Here is a 17,626-nt window from a genome sequence, read left to right on the forward strand (position 1 = left end):
GGCCAGCCTGGTCTACAGAGCAAGTTCCAGGACACCCAGGGCTACACAAATAAACCCTGTCTCAAAGGGGAAAAAAGAAGAAAAGAAAAGAAAAGAAAAGAAATTGGTAAGTGTCAGAGAGGCTACCCTTGAACGCCTACATTTCTGCCTACACTTTCCAGATGCTGTCACCCTTTAAAACCTAGGAAGTCGGGAACCTGTTTCCCCTCCAAGAGCCCTGCTTCAGTTCTTGGCCTCCAGTCTCATTATCGTTTAAAGCTAGGTCCCTTCTTCCTTTGAGGACACTGGGAAGAAGGTGGGGTGGCCTTTCCCCTCATCTCTCCACCTCCACGTCAGAATTCTTTGTCAAATGTCCCTTTTAGGTGCCCCCCCCCACCAATGGAGCCCGAGCCCCATACATGCTACACAAGTGTTCTACCACTGAGCCACACCCCCATCGCTTAGCCGTCGTTTTAGGTGAGGCATTTGATCCGAACAATAGGTCTTTTTGTTCGACGTCTCCAAATATGAGATCCCAGTAGAGAATGTGTTTCTTTAACCTGCACGTCAGCCACCCCAAGTGCCCAGAGCAAGGCTGTGGGTCCAAGCACAAACCATTCCCCTTGCCCCTCTCCAGCCTTGGCCCTCGGAAACCCTCTGGCTGGGTCGTTAGATAAGCCTTGCTATAGGGTCTGTTGAGATCAGTCTTGAAGTACCTCCCAAGTGTTACCCACCTAGTGAGCAGCAAACTCATGTGTCCCCCCACTTTCTCCTTACTGAACCTGTACGCTGTTTAAAGCTCGCTGCCCCTGGTGAGGCTATTGAGGGACACTCCCCAGCAGGTGGCGGGTAGGGGAGGTGGTGGGCAGTGCGGCGTTCAGGATAAGGAAGCTCCAGCGACTGCAAAAACGAAAGGCTTTTATTGAAAAATACGAAACGGCCCTTTTTATAGTTTGCCTGTCTCTGCCCACTATGAGCCTTCTGGCTGCGGGGCTGGCAAGTAGCTGCGATGGCCACCCCAACCCTGTACTTGGGAAGGGCGAGGTGTCTTTGTCCATTCGACTTGGACAGTTCCTAGGCCAGGTAATCAGGTGGCAACCGGAGAAAAGGGGACGCCAGGCTGTCTGTCCTCTTCCAGCCTAGCAAGCAGACTGCGTGGCGTCTGTAACCATCTGGAAGGTGGGGTGGTCTCTGAGGCGAGGCTGCACGCTGGACGGGTGGGGTACATCGACGGTTGGTAGTGGTGATGGTGCGGTGTGCGCGCACCCGGCCTCTCAGACGTAGTCCTTACGGTCATAGGCGGTGCCGGTACCGGTGCCAGGGCCGGTGGATCGCGGCGCGGAATAGAGGATCTTGGTGGGTGCGTACTTCTCGCGTGGTGGGCAGGAGCAACACAGCAAGGCGCCCCCTAGCAATTGCAGCGCGGCGGCAGCCCAGCCCACGTACAACCCAGTTCCCATCTCTCGCTTCTGGGCCTCAGGTACCAGCGGGTTATAAAAATCCCGGATGATGGTGTTGGCGGACCAGGACACCGGCACTAAGGTGAGCACAGCCGCCAACAGGAAAAGCACTCCCGCCACGATGGTGATCTTGGCCTTGGCCGTCTCATCTTGTACGCAGTTGGTACACTGGGCCCCCACGAGCGCCACGAGGAGCCCGAAGGCTGCCAGTAGGATAGACACCACGATGAGAGCTCGGGCGGCCTGGAGGTCCTGCGGCAGGGCCAGCAGCGAGTCGTACATCTTGCACTGCATCTGGCCGGTGCTCTGCACCACGCAGTTCATCCACAGGCCTTCCCAGGTGATCTGCGCCGTGATGATGCTGCTGCCGATGAATGCCGAAACGCGCCACATGGGAAGGGCGCAGCACACGATGGTGCACAGCCAGCCCAGCACGGCCAGCGACGTGCCGGTGATCTCCAGGCCCATGGACATGGCTGCTGGACTTGAACCGGCTCCGCCGGGTAACTCCGTAGGCTGGGAGACCAGGGATCGCGGCCGCTGGACCTGAGAACCAACTCCCCTTCAAAAGTTGACGGAGGTCTGTCGCCGGGAACGACCGGTGGATGGCAATGGACGGAGCACGCTAACGGCTCCTTTCCCGGGGCTCGCACGGAGACTGCCCCTGCACCTGCCTGTGGCTTTGGAGACGTCTTTCTGAGACTGGGTTGGCTCTGGGATGGGGTGGGTTGGACTTAGCTTGGTGCCCAGAGGAGGAGGGCGGAGCTCGCTCTTCTGGCCCAGGGGACAGTGACGTGTGTCCCGTCCAGTCCGATCGGTACTCCCCAACCCTCTTCACCATGGGAGAAAGGAATTAGCTAGAACCAACCTCAATGCAGAACTATATATGTGTGTGCGTGTGGGTGGGGATGGGGGATCGAAGGAGGGCGGGGTCCTCCTAGCTCCGCTTCTTCCCAACCTCCCCCTAGCTCCTTACGCATAACGAATTCTCTGGAGATATACGGAGTGGGAGGGGCGCTTCAGGGATTTGAAGTGCAAATCACCAATTGTAAACTGCTTGACTCTCTCGTCCCCCCCCACCTCCGTCCTCTTTAGCGCGGGAGGCGTTGGATGGAGGCGCGGCCAATTCCTCTGGAGGACCCGGATTGGGAGGACCCAGGTGGGGGCGTGGCTGAGGCTGTTTGTCGCCGTAGGTGGATGGAAATGTAGCACCTGCTCCGGGTCCCTCCGGCTTTGAGGCAAGCACACTGGCCTTGTCCAAGTGCAGCCTGGCGGTATTGTCTATATTCAGATATACAGGACTCTGAAGCCAGGGACGCCCACCTGAAGAGCCCACCCTGCACCCCAGGGATAGGTATTGAGTTCAGATTCTTGTCCAGCCCCCTCATGTGACCTGGGCTGATAGCAGGGTTGGTTCAATTGCTAGCCCACCCAGAGCTGCTTTTCCCCCACTGAGATTCTCCTCACGGTGTTGTTTTCTTTCCTCTGGGAGACGGGGCAGGGTGAGTACCAGGGTGAGTGAAAAGTGGCAAAGAGATTTGATACACACGAGAAAAGAAGTCTAGGCAGGTGTGTTGGCTCATGCCTGAGGCTGAGGCAAGAAGCTGGCTGTGAGTTCAAGGCCAGAGTGCGCTGTACAGTAAAACTGTTCCTCGAAATAAAACAGAGTTCGCCTGTCACGCCTGTAATCCCAGTGCTTGGGAAAGTGGAGGCAGGCAGGCAGGAGTTCAAGACCACCTTGGCTACACGGAGAATTCAAAGCTACATGAGACCCTGGCTCAAACAAACTACAAACAACCAAAAAGAAAAAAAAAAGCCCCCAAACACCCCTTTGCCTCTGGATACTGACTCTCCTGCCGCACACCTTGGGATGGCGCATGCTCCGACTCCTCCCTTCGCCTCTTCCCCTCACCACCGCTAGGATAAAGTTTTTTTGGTTAGTTCCCATGCATCCTCTTCGAGGACCCAGGGCCCGTGCTTGGGGTCCTTTCTTCACCAGACATTCCCACTCCTGCAGCTGCCCACGTGACTGACTGGCCCCGCCCCGAATCTGTCATAGTTTCAGGGGCTGGGGATGTAGCCCCCGTGCTTGGCCAGCAAGCACCAAGCCTTTGGTTTGTCCCCGGCATTGAGTCAACCCTGAGAGATGGCATGTCAGTAGGCACCTCATCGAGAGCCTCCCCAGCTGATTTGAAGGTCGGGGTGGGTGGCTTGGAACCCTGAACCCAAACAGAAACAATGGACAACAACAAAAAGCATCCCGACATCTTACTCACAATGCCCCCATCCTCTCTTTTTGTTTTGTTTTGCTTTTTTCCAGACAGTGTTTCTCTGTTGTAGCCCTGGTTGTCCTGGAATTTATGCTATAGACCAGGCTGGCCTCGAACTCACAGATCCACCTGCCTCTCTGCCTCTAGACTGATCGGAGCCCCCTCCTCTTTTATACCTTTGTTTTCTTTCGTATTTGACATCATCTGAAGTGGTCTCTGGCTTTCCTTTCTTTTTTTTTTTCCCCTCTCTTCCTCCTTCTTCTCTCCCTGCCTTTCTTTTTTCTTCCCCTCCCCCCTCCTTCCCCTCCCCCACAGGGCTGAACCGTGTAGCACAGGGTGGCCTTGTTTTGCCTCCCCTGCATAAGTGGTGAGCTTCTTTGTGAGAGAGGCCACGCTTGGTTTCTCATTTATTTCTGTTTCTTTGTCTCTGCTCCGGTCTGTTACCACCACGGGGACATTCAGAATGTTCCAAGACGAAGGACCAGCATTTTTGCCTGTTTTATTACGGGCACTCCCGACGCCTAGAACAGGGCTGGGTAATCAAGGAGGTAATTGACTTAGCACTTTCCCTTGCTTCTGTAACCTGAGGGCCCCAGGGGCTTTGCAATTAGCTGGGAACCTGAGGTGTATCCAGCTAGCTGAAGAGCTTGGGGGAGGCAGATGGTCCAGAGGATAAAAAGCCCTTGACATCCAGCTTGACAACCTGAGTTTGATCCCTGTTCTTTTATTTATTTTTTTTTCTTTTTTTCGGAGCTGGGGACCGAACCCAGGGCCTTGCGCTTGCTAGGCAAGCGCTCTACCACTGAGCCAAATCCCCAACCCCTTGTTCTTTTAAAGATGAAGAAAAGCCCATTCCCCAAAGTTGTTCTCTGCACTCGAGTGCATACACACACACACACACACACACACACACACACACACACACACTCATACACCCCCCACACACACACTCACATCGAATAACTAATTGAATTGAGCCTCACTCCCCCCCCCCCAGACCCCCAACTCTCAAATCAAAAACACTCAAAACTCCACCTTCTTCTTCAGAGCTCAAACCCTGGGGTGAAAGAGGATTACAATAAACAGTCCCAGAGGCACATGGAAACCCAGGCTCTGTTTCTTCTTAGTGCAAAGGTCTTGGGCTGGTCCTGATGGGTAGGGCTGGGAGTGCCGGGCCACAAAGCCCAGCTGGTGCTGGGTCAGGGCTCTTCTGGAAGGAGTTTAAGCCCAGGGTACTTAATAAACAAAATAAAATGAAATAAAGGTACAAGTCTTTAATGGAGAGCTGGTGTGGTGCCACCTTGGATGGGGGAGAGCGGTGGAGGCTGGAAATATGGTTCTGCCTGTAGAGTGCTTGTCACATAAGAAGGAGGTCATGGGTCCTGTGCCCTGAAATGGACACTAAAAATACAACAACAATTAAAAAAAAAAAAACCTTAGGTTTTAGGTTTTTAGCCTTTAATCTCAGCACCTGGGAGGCAGAGGCAGGTGGATTCCAGAGTTTAAGGCCAGCTTGGTCTACAAATCAAGGTCTAAGACATCCAGGGCTACACAGAGAAAACCCTGTCTCTGAAAAACAAAACACATCAAATCAAAAATGAAGTAAGACTGAGTACAAGTGCTCCCACTTGTAGTCCTAACCCTCAGGAGGCAGAGACTGGAGGGTCCTTGGGGCCTGGATGTTCAAAGAGATGAGTTCCAGATTTAGCATGAGATCCTGCCTCAACAATAAGTTAGAGAAACAATGGAGGGAGAGACTCAGAGTGTCTCTCGCTTCCACATATTTCCAAATACACACACACACACACACACACACACACACACACACACACACACACACACACACACACAGCACATACTATAAATAAAAGGGGGTGAGGGAAACCTGGGGTGGTGGTATTCACCTTTACTCACAGTAATTGGGTGGTAGACACAAGAGATATTTGTGAATTCAAGGCTAGCCTGGTCTACATGGAAAGTTCTAGGCCAGCTAGAACTATACAGTGAGGTCTTTTTGTACACAAAACAAGCCAAGCACATGCCTTTAATCCCAGCCCTTGGGAGGCAGAGGCAGGTGGATCTCTGTGAGTTTGAGGCCTGGTCTACAGATCGAGTTTCAGGATAGCCAGGGCTACACGGAGAAACCCTGCCTGTCCAAAACTAAAGCCAGCCAACCAAACCTTCCAGATGTGACCTGTTTCCTGTTCCTGCCTCTTATTGTCACCTCTGCCTGTTGACAAACTGCCTCTGCCATTATGGACTCTCCCTCGGGAATTGTAAGCACAAATAAATTCTTTCTCCCATTTAAAAAAAAAAATAAGAAGGAGGAAAGGGAAAAGAGGCCATCATGGGTCGCATGCACGCTCCTGAGAAGGGCCTGTCCCAGTCGGCACTGCCCTACCACCATAGCATGCCCACGTGGCTGAAGTTGATGTCTGACGACGTGAAGGAACAAATTTACAAGTTGGTCAAGAAAGGCCTGACTCCTTCCCAGATAGGTGAGATCCTGAGGGACTCGCATGGTGTGGCACAGGTCCATTTTGCGACTGGAAAAAAAAATCTTGAGAATCCTTAAGTCCAAAGGCCTTGCCCCTGATCTCCCTGAGGATCTCTACCATTTGATTCAGAAAGCAGTTGCTGTTCAAATGCACCTTGAAAGGAACAGAAAAGATAAGGATGCTAAATTCCGCCTGATTCTAATAGAGAGCAGAATTCACCTGCTGGCTCGATACTGTAAGACTAAATGGGTGCTCCCACCCAACTGGAAACTGGAGTCGTCCACAGCCTCTGCTCTCGGGGCATAAATGCTGATGTGTACACAAGCAGTAAAATCACTTTGAGTAAATTTATTTAAAAAAAGGAAAGGAAACACTGATGAGAGTTCATCATACAAATGCTGTGCCGGAAGTCACAGGAATTTAGAGGCAGGGCAGGCCGCTCCGACTGCTGGTTGTACTGGGGTTGGACACCATGGACTATGGTTCCTAGTTGTCTCTGAGGCTGAGGAAAAGTTTCGATGACTTTTCCAACCTCAGTTTCTACCCTTGTAAAAAAAAAAAAAAAAAAAGGGAGAAACTATGTTCCCGTGACTCATGTCTTAATACTGTAAGGAGATGGACAGCCACGTACCTGTCCGTAAAAATAGAAACAACCAGGGCAGGGCACACACTTACACAGAGAAATGATACACACTCAGATCTGTGCTAGTCAACCCTGGAGACCTTGAAGTCCTTCACTCCCTTCTCTGGCCTGTTTCCTCATGCGGAAGAAAGGATCTGCCCTGAGACTATGGACAGCGGTGGGGTGGGGGATGGGTCAGAAGAGTTGGCTTGTTTTTGAGGTGGATCTGTTGGGCAGGGCAGAACAGAAGCGAGCAGGATGGTATTCGTGCCCAGGGGCCAAACTTCAGGGACTCCACAAATAAGACTTTGGCTCCTAGTAAACACCTCCAGTCAGCCCTGAGCTCAGTATCCACCCCAGGGTTTATAACTCAGTAATTGAAAGACAAACAGTCCAATTGAAAAATGGACGAAGGGAAATGAGAAGCAAGAGCTATTGCCTCACTGCGGATGGAATGACCGCATCAAAGAGGCAGGAGCTAATGGTTGCTGGGAGAAGCGGAGACGAGTGAAGCCTTGTGTCTCAGTGGCAACATTCGGTATTTATCATACCCGTTATGGAAAACAGTTCGGAAGAAGAACTGGTAAGATGGTTTAGTGGTTTACAAGGCTTGCCTCTCAGCCCGGAATCACCTGAGTTCAGTGTCCTGGACTCACATAGTAGAAGGAGGGAACCAACTCTCGTAACATTGCTCTCTGACTTCCTCATGCTGTGACACACACACACACAGACACAGACACACACACAGACACACACACAGACACAGACACACAGACACAGACACACATACACAGACACACACACAGACACACACACAGACACAGACACACATACACAGACACACACACACAGACACACAGACACTCAGACACACACACAGACACACACACCCACAGACACACACACAGACACACACACATACACACAGACACACACACAGACATACACACAGACACACACACAGACACACATACATATACACACACAGACACACACATACACAGACACACACACAGACATACACACAGACACACACACACAGACACACACACATATACACATACACACATACACATAGACACACACATACACACAGACACACACACACATACACACAGACACACACACAGACACACACAGACACACACAGACACACACACACACATACACACAGACACACACACACAGACACACAGACACACACACAGACACACACACAGACACACACACACAGACACACACACACACAGACACACACACACACACACAGACACACACACACAGACACACACACACATACACACAGACACACACACAGACACACAGACACACACACAGACACACACACAGACACACAGACACACACACAGACACACAGACACACACACAGACACACACACAGACACACACACAGACACACACACAGACACACACACACATACACACAGACACACACACAGACACACAGACACACACACAGACACACACAGACACACAGACACACATACACACATACACATAGACACACACACAGACACACATACATATACACACACAGACACACATACAGACACACAACACAGACACACACAGACACACAGACACACACATACACACAGACACACAGACACAGACACACACACACAGACACACACACATACACACAGACACACACACATACACACAGACACACACAGACACACATACATACACACACACAGACACACATACACACACAGACACACAGACAGACACACACATACACACAGACACACAGACACACACACAGACACACAGACAGACACACACATACACACAGACACACAGACACACACACAGACACACAGACACACACACACTCAGCCTGCCCCTACAGGGCAAATGAATAAAGGAATGCAAAGAAAAGTTTAAAGTCTAAAGTTAGATCATAGGATCTAACTCTTCCACCACTGGGGATGCCCTTGGTGAGCCGACTGAGAGAGCCACATGGCCACTCTCCACAGCCTAAAGATTTAATATCCTTACTCTTTGAGGGACGTCAACTCATGATAAACAGGGATCTGTGGGTTTGATGCAAATTTTTTTTAAGATGAGTCAGCAGGAAGCAGAATCAGAGACGAAAACAAACAAACAGATAGCAACAGCAACAACAACAACAAGAACAACAGGCTCTCCCCATGTTAGTCCTGGTTAGCCTGGAGCTCAGACAGACCAGTTGCCTTGAACCACAGGGATAAATACCCCCGCCTGTGCCTCCAGGGTGCTAAGATTAGAAGTATTCACCGGGACACCCAGCCCACAGATGGAGATTTTATTAAAGATGTTAAAGATAAAGGGGCTGGAGAGACGACTTATCGGCTGAGAACACTGGCTACTCTTCCAGAGGCCCAGGGTTCAATTCCCAGCACTACGTGACAGTTCACAACTGTCTGTAACTCCAGTTTTAGGGGATCTGACACCCTCATACAGACATATATTCGGGCAAAACACCAATGCACATAAAAATAAATAAATAAAAAATATTTTAATATAGCCAGGCAGCTATAATGGCACCTTTCATTCCAGTCCTGGAAGGGAGAGGCAGCCTGGTCTACAGAGTGAGTTCCAGGACAGCCAAGGTTACATAGACTGACCCTATCTCAAAAATAACAACAACAAAAAGGGACAGAGGCTAGAGAACTGCTTAGACTTTAGGGCTAGCCTGACGCCCAGACTGAAACTCTCAAAAGATCAAACCAAACCAACCAATAAACCAAACTGCTGGCGAGAGACGGGTCTCAAATAAACAAACAAACAAAGAAGTTTTTTTTTTTTTTAATACAGGCATGAGGGTTAGGAGAATAAGAGGCATTCTGAAAGAAACACAAGCCCGTTGTAGTTATGAGTGTCTCCAGCGAATGCCACAGTTAACCGTATTAGCATTAATACCATTTTGCAATTATTCTTTTCTTATGTATACTCGAGTGTGTGTCTGTGTGTCTCTACGCCACATGTGTGAAGGCCTACAAGAGCCAGAAGAGGATGTCAGATCCCCTGGAGCTGGAGTCCTAGGAAGCTGTGAGATGCCTTTTGTGGGTGCTGGGGACCTAACTTGCGTTCTCTGGAGAAGCGGCGTGTGCTCTTAACTGCCAAGCCCTCCCTCCGGTCCCCACATACATAATATTGGTGGCTCTCAAAAGATTTCTAGAAAAGCTCTTTGCTTTTATGATTTGTAAGTGAGAGGGCAGATGGACTAGACAGAAAGGGATGCCTTGCGTGGCTTTATAATCTGGTAACACTATGGGGTCTCTCAAATGGGGTGGAGGTATTTCTTGGCAAATGACGCTTCTGGTGAGATTCCTAGAAAATTGTAGGTTTGCAACTGGGAAAGAAGAGAAGCCTTGAGCGGTTGTCATCTGTGCTGCAATTCGTATCCCTGGGATGGCTGGAGGCTCTGGTGAGACTCCGGAGTGAAGGAGTCTCTTTTCCCATCCTCAGTCCTTCCCACCTTTTCCCATCCTCAGTCCTTCCCACCTTTTTATCCTGCCTCAGGTATGGAGACACAGGAAATGCAGTCAGGACACGGAAGAGGCACCCATGCTTCCTGCTCAGTGTGGCCATTTACGAAATAGCCAGGGTGTGGAGACTACACGTGAATGGATAAAGATACCCGGGGCATGGTGGCGAACGCCTGTAATCTTGGCACTGGGATATAGTAGTAGAAGCAGGAAGAAGGCAGGGAGTTCAAGGCTGGGCTAGCCTTGGCTACATAGTGAATCCTAGTCCAGCCTGGGCTACATGAGACTCCACCTCAGAACTAAGTAGCAAAAAGAGAGAGGAGAAGGAGAAGGAGAAAGGAGAGAATCAGGAGGAGGAGGAATCAAAATATGAACTGTGGAGTACTAATCAGATACAAGCTTGTCCATCTCAACAACACGGACTGCACCGGAGGACATCAGCTCAGGGGAATAAAGGGAAATGAGTGACCCCACCCACATGTGGAACTGGACAAAAAGGTGGTATCATAGAAGTTAGACTAGGAGCTATTGACAGGTGGTGGTGGTTCACACCTCTGATTCCAGTGCTCAGGGGCGGGGGTGGGGGGTAGAGGCAGAGTGTGAAGCTGGCCTGATCTACAGAGTGGGTTCCGGGCCAGGCAGGGCTATATAGTGTGACCTTGTCTTGAATAGCAACGACAACAACAACAACAACAACAACAAAATAGTACCTATCAAAGGTGGATGGAGGTTGGGAGGTGGGTGTCAATAGGAACAGAGGGGCTGCGATGTGGCTGGGTGGTGGTGGTGATGGTGGTGGTGGTGGTGGTGGTGCTGGTGGTGGTGGTGGAATGCTTGCCTAACACACAGGAAGCCCTGAGTTCTATCTCTAGCAGCACATAAACCCTTAGCTGGGTGTGGTGGGATCTGTGATCCCAGCAGTCAGAAGGCGGAAACAGGAGAATCAAGGTCAAGGTCATTCGTTCTTGACTATACAGATAGTTTAAGGATTGCCGGAGGTACTCGAAACTCTGTCTCAAAAAGTAAACAAACAAAAAGGGAGGTACAAGCATCCTAAAATGCAGAGAGAGAGGGGGGAGGGGGAAGAGGGAGAGGGAGAGAGGGAGAGGGAGAGAGGAGAGAGGGAGAGAGGGAGACAGGAGAGAGGGAGAGGGAGAGAGGGAGAGGGAGAGAGGAGAGAGGGAGACAGGAGAGAGGTAGAGGGAGAGTGAGAGAGGGAGAGGGAGAGAGGAGAGAGGGAGACAGGAGAGAGGGAGAGGGAGAGAGGGAGAGGGAGACAGGAGAGAGGGAGAGAGGGAGACAGGAGAGAGGGAGAGGGAGAGAGGGAGAGGGAGAGAGGAGAGAGGGAGACAGGAGAGAGGTAGAGGGAGAGGGAGAGAGGGAGAGGGAGACAGGAGAGAGGGAGACAGGAGAGAGGGAGAGGGAGAGAGGAGAGAGGGAGAGAGGGAGAGAGGGAGACAGGAGAGAGGTAGAGGGAGAGGGAGAGAGGGAGAGGGAGAGAGGAGAGAGGGAGAGAGGGAGACAGGAGAGAGGTAGAGGGAGAGGGAGAGAGGGAGAGGGAGAGAGGAGAGAGGGAGACAGGAGAGAGGTAGAGGGAGAGGGAGAGAGGGAGAGAGGAGAGAGGGAGACAGGAGAGAGGGAGAGAGGGAGAGGGAGAGAGGGAGAGAGGGAGAGGGAGAGAGGGAGAGGGAGAGAGGGAGAGGGAGAGAGGGAGAGGGAGAGAGGGAGAGGGAGAGAGGGAGAGGGAGAGAGGGAGGATATGAACAGCCATTCAGAATAGGACAATAAGTTAAGTGTTGGGGTTTGGTCTTCTTTTACTGTGTATTGAATGCAGGCCCCCAAGCCCTGGTTGCTTCTGAGAGAAGAGAGACTGCATCTAGACCCAAGTAACGCTATGTGACCCTGCCCCCAAGTTATTTCTGATTGGTAAATAAAGATGTCATCAGCCAATAGCTGGGCAGAAAAGATAGGCGTGTGTGTGTGTGTGTGTGTGTGTGTGTGTGTGTGTGTGTGTGTGTGTTTTAGGCTGGGGGAGGGAGTCAGAGAACAACCACAATGAGGAGAAGAAGGTGAAGAAGAAGGAACAGAGAGGTGCCATGGGTTAGAAGTCAGGAAAACATGGCCCTCAGGGCTGGCCAATTGGAGTTAAGAGCAGCCCAGATGAAACACACTAAGAACTCGGGGTTATCCATAGAAAAGTAGATTCTAACAGCATGGATGGGAAGCAGCACCCCAGCTCTTGTGCTGATTGAGGCTTATTAATTGGGAACTAAATGGCCAAAGGTGGGGTAGAAACCCCAGATTGGGATTAAGGACTTCTACAGTGGTTTAAGCACATGAAAAGATGTTTATTATCAGTACTCATCAGGGAAAGAAACAGAAAAACCATAAAGTGGTGCCACTGTACACCCACAAGGATGGTTACTGTTTGAAACGGTCAGGATTTCATTTGGTAGCCCGAGATCATCTGAAATGTAGGCTCTACTACAGAACCACGCCCCCAGCCCCTCCCTGGGGATTCCAGGCAGGTGCTCTACCACTGAGCCACGCCCCCAGCCCCTCACTGGAGGATTCTAGGCAGGTGTTCTACTACTGAGCCACGCCCCCAGCTTCTCCCTGGGGGATTCTAGGCAGGAGCTCTACCACTGAGCCACGCCCCCAGCCCCTCACTGGGGGATTCTAGGCAGGGGCTCTACCACTGAGCCACACCTCCAGCCCCTCACTGGGGGATTCTAGGCAGGGGCTCTACCACTGAGCCACGCCCCCAGCCCCTCACTGGGGGATTCTAGGCAGGGGCTCTACCACTGAGCCACACCTCCAGCCCCTCACTGGGGGATTCTACACCCATGCTCTGCCACTAAGACATACCTTGACCCCTTACTGAAGGATTCTAGAAAGATGTACCCCTAGCCTTCAATGGGTGATTTTCAACTGAATTCTGAACTTTTTTATGACCTGGAACTCTGGATATCCCTTTAACCTTTTTAAAAAGAAGATTTAAGGGGGTTGGGGATTTAGCTCAGTGGTAGAGTGCTTGCCTAGCAAGCGCAAGGCCCTGGGTTCGGTCCCCAGCTCCTAAAAAAAAGAAAAGGAAAAAAAGAAAGAAGATTTATTTATTATGTATACAATATTCTGCCTGCATGTATGCCTACACACCAGAAAGGGGCACCAGACCTCATTATAGATGTCTGTGAGCCACCATGTGTTTGCTGGGATTTGAACTCAGGACCTCTGGAAGAGTATCCAATGCTCGTAACTGCTGAGCCATCTCTCCAGCTCTCCTTTAACCTTCCGTTTTAGCTTTACTGTGACATCTCGCTGGCAAGAGGAGGGCAGGGTATTTTCTTATCAATGACTGGCAGAAGCAGAAGTTCGGACTCCCTGTTTAGCAGTTAGTGGTATTCATGACAGGGGAAGAAGGTGACTTCTCATGACTGCTGGGTGGCGGTGGGAGTGCCAGCTCCCTTGAGGTTTCTATTGATCGTTCAAAGGGTAATCTCCTGGGATATAAACTGGGAAGGGGGTGTCTTATCAATACCTCCCAATTGCAGGAGACTTGCTGTGCATGCATGGGGCGGTACGAGGGCAGAGGACAGGACACCATCATGTTGGATGTGTTGAGATACTGTGTTCCATCTTGAGAGAATAGAAGTTGAACATGTATGCCCTGCTCGTCCTTTGGTGAAGTTACCGTGGTTTGGCACATGATTTTCCTAAGGTGTCTTAGTTATTTTTCTCACTGCTGTGCCTGGCAAAAGCAGTTCAAGAAAGGGAGGGTTTTATGAACAACAATGCCAAGCAACCAGAGCTTCCAGGGACTAAGCCACTACCCAAAGACTATACATGGACTGTACATGGCTATACATGGCTCCAACCTCATAGGTCGCAATGAATAGCCTAGTAAGAGCACCAGGGGAAGGGGAAGCCCTTGGTCCTGCCAAGACTGAACCCCCAGTGAACGTGATTGTTGGGGGGAGGGCGGTACTGGGGGGAGGATGGGTAGGGGAACACGGATACAGAAGGGGAAGGGGAGGGGTTGGGAGTGCCAGCTCCCTTGAGGTTGGCCCGGAAACTGGGAAAGGGAATAACAATCGAAATGTAAATAAGAGGGGTTGGGGATTTAGCTCAGTGGTAGAGCGCTTGCCTAGGAAGCGCAAGGCCCTGGGTTCGGTCCCCAGCTCCGGAAAAAAAAAAAAAAAAAAGAACCAAAAAATAAAAATGTAAATAAGAAATACTCAAGTTAATAAAGAAAAAAAAAAGAAAGAAAGAAAGAAAGGGAGGGTTTAGTCTGGCTCATGGTTGAAGGGAAGACATAACAGCTTGAGTGTGTGGTGGTAGCTGGTCACACAGCATCCACAGCCAGGAGCTGAGAGAGATACAGGTGGGTGCTCTCCCCTCTTCTTCCTCCTGCTCCTCCTCCTCTTCCTCCTGCTCCTCTTCCTCTTCCTCCCCCTTCCTCTTAACTTTTTATTCCATCCGAGACCCTAGGCTGGTGGGATGGTGCTGCCCACACTCAGGGTTGGTCTTCCCTCCTCAGCAAAACCTCCTGAAAATGTTGGTGGAGACACATCCATCACAGACAGGTTCAGGTCCTGGTTGATTCAAAAGCTAGTCGCATTGACAGTGAGGATTAACTATTGCAGTTAGAATCGACTCCTCTCTGGGTCGTCATCCCCCTTCCTGATCCCTAGACTAAGACCAAGCTGTGTCTGGGCTTTAATCGTTTCCTGTTAGGTCCCCACTCGCGGCTGTCTGCCTTTTCAGCTCCACATGCCGGCTACCTGAAGGGAAAAGAAAAGTGAGTTTCTGTAATCCCAGCACTCTGGGGGCAGAGTCAGGAAGATCTAGAGTTGGAGGCTAGCCTGGGCTACAGTAGATATCATCCAAAAAAGGTCAGGTGTAGAAAGGGGGCTTGGAAAGCGGTTCAGCAGGTAGAGCGCTTCCTGCCTGGGGTGCAGGAAGCCCTTGGCTTCATCTCCACGCCCTTGCAGATTGAACATGGTGGTGGGCACCTGTAATCCCAGCACTCCGGAGCAGAAGGCAGGAAGATCAGGAGTTCAAGGCCACCCTTGGCTGCACAGTGAGTGTGAGGCAAATAAGAGACTTTGTCTCAAATACAAAGGAGGGGGAGGAGCCAAAAAATAAGAGAAGGTAGTGGGGGAAGAGAGAGAGAGAAAAAAAAGACAAAGCAGGAAAAGGGGAAGGGAAGAAGAGGTGGAAAAAATGAGGAAGAAAGGGATGAAGAAAGGAGGGGGAGGGAGGAGGAGGGGAAGGAGGAGTGGGAGGAGGGAGAGGAGGAGAGGGTAGAAGAAGGGCAAGGGGAGGGAGGAGGGGAAGAAGCAGAGGGAGTAGGAAAGGAGAAAGACAAAGAGGAGGAAGTGAGGGAGGGGAGGAGGGGAGAGGGGGAGAAGGAAGAGAGGAGGAGGTGGAGGAGGAGGAAGAAGAGGAGGAGGAGGAGGAGGAGAAGAAAGTGAGAAAGGAAAGGAAACCTTGTTTGGATGTTTGGGTGGAGTCTGGGATGGACAAGTGGACCGGAAGGAAGAGACAGCAGAGGGAGGGTCTTGAGTGGTCTCTGCAGGGCCAGTTGAGCGCCAGTCTGTAAGCCTCATTCCCAGTGGAATGGAGACTAATACACTCTGTTGATTTCTAAGTTTATTTAAACTTCAGGGGCCCTTATCATATCCTCATCCAAACAGCATGAAGTTAAACAAAGCAGGTTTCAAGACCTGCAATGAGAAGTTGATTTAAGATAGGGCTCTATCTGTGGTTACTCAACCTTAAGTAAGGTTCCAAGCTTATCACTGGCAAAGGCACGCTCCGGGCCAGGCCAGCACCTCCGTTCCACCAGCCGGCTCTGAGCTAAGGTCTGCAGGAAGTCTGGTTGTGGAAGCTCACAAGCAGCTCTTTCTGGGTATCAAAGAATTTCTTCTGTCCCAATTCACCAGCACTGGTTCTAGGGGGCTTGGAAGCACAGTGACCATGGTGACAAGGCAAAATCATTAAAGAAAAATGATTCAGGCCTGGGCTATAGCCCAGCTGTAGAGCCCCTGCCTAGAATCCCCCAGGGAGGGGCTGGGGGCGTGGCTCAGTAGAGCATTTGCCTGGCATGTATGAGTCCCTAGTCCCACTGTCAGTGCTGCAAAACAAACTCAAGGACACTTCAAAGCACAGTAAGGTAGAGCCCATTCATGGCCATCTGAGTTGGTAACAGACCATCGGGATGGTGTCTCGGGAGTGGGAAAGAGAGATTAGATTCAACTTCAACACAAACGAGATGAAGTGATCATATCCGATATCTCAGCACTCAGGAAAAAGAAGCAGGAGGATTGGGAGTTCAAGGCCAGCCTGGGCTAGGCGGTGAGAGCCTCTTTCAAGGGAACAATAACAAGATTGGTGAGACTGCCCAGTGGTTAAGCACTTGCTCACCATGTCAGGCAGCCCACATTGCTTTTAACTCCAGTTCTGGGGATTGGCCTCTGGACTCCAAGCTAACATGCACACCATGGTGTGCGTAAACCTACGCGGGTACACAGTCATGCACGATTAAAGGGAAAAGAAAAGGCTGGCTTTGTGGTACACACCTTCAATCCCAGCACATTAGCACTTAGAAAGCAGAGTAAGGTAGATGTCTCTGTGAGTTCAAGGCCAGTCTGGTCTATATGGTGAGTTCTAGGCCAGCTAGGGCTACATAGTGAGGAGTAGAAAAGCAAAACAAACAGACACAAATCCTAGAATCTTCCAGTGAGGATGCAAACAATACCCAACCACACCATACCAGATATGCCATCCTGCTTGCTTGGGGGATGCAAGCTATACGTCAAGGATCCCGTGGATTGTTCATTTCCTGTCTGTCTCTTCGGTACATTCTGATATTTACAAAGTCATCCAAGCCTCCGGCTGCTGGCATATATTTTGCAACATAGCTACTGATGTACCAGGTCTCTCTTTTTTTTTTTTTTTTTTTTTTTTTTTCTTTCTGGAGCTGGGGACGGAACCCAGGGCCTTGCGCTCGCTAGGCAAGCGCTCTACCGCTGAGCTAAATCCCCAACCCCGTACCAGGTCTCTTAGAGCAAATGTGTGTAGAGTGGGCCAGCAAGGTGGTCTGCTTGGTAAAGGTGATTGAAGCTAAGCCTGGTGACCTGAGTTTGATTCTCTGAACTCATATGGCTGAAGCAGAGAAGCCACTCCTTCGAGCTGTCATTTGGTCTGCCTTATGTGGCAGTCTGTGTGTCCCCCTAGTCTCTTTTTTATCTTATCCTTTTATTATTATTTGAACAATATTTTTAAATTTTGTTTTGCT

At 50.6% G+C, this 17,626-nt stretch overlaps 1 protein-coding gene and 1 pseudogene across 1 annotated transcript; one reads left to right on the top strand and one right to left on the bottom strand.

Moving 5' to 3' along the window:
- Positions 1 to 880: 880 nt before the first annotated feature.
- On the bottom strand, positions 881 to 2,353 carry Cldn3 (claudin 3). The gene has a single exon (NM_031700.2). The coding sequence runs from the start codon at positions 1,911 to 1,913 to the stop codon at positions 1,254 to 1,256; it is 660 nt and encodes a 219-aa protein (NP_113888.2). The 5' UTR covers positions 1,914 to 2,353; the 3' UTR covers positions 881 to 1,253.
- Positions 2,354 to 6,046: 3,693 nt separating this feature from the next.
- On the top strand, positions 6,047 to 7,550 carry Rps13-ps6 (ribosomal protein S13, pseudogene 6; annotated as a pseudogene).
- The last annotated feature ends 10,076 nt before the right edge of the window (positions 7,551 to 17,626 follow it).

This window comes from Rattus norvegicus, chromosome 12 (assembly GCF_036323735.1).
Source record: "Rattus norvegicus strain BN/NHsdMcwi chromosome 12, GRCr8, whole genome shotgun sequence".
NCBI lineage: Eukaryota > Metazoa > Chordata > Mammalia > Rodentia > Muridae > Rattus > Rattus norvegicus.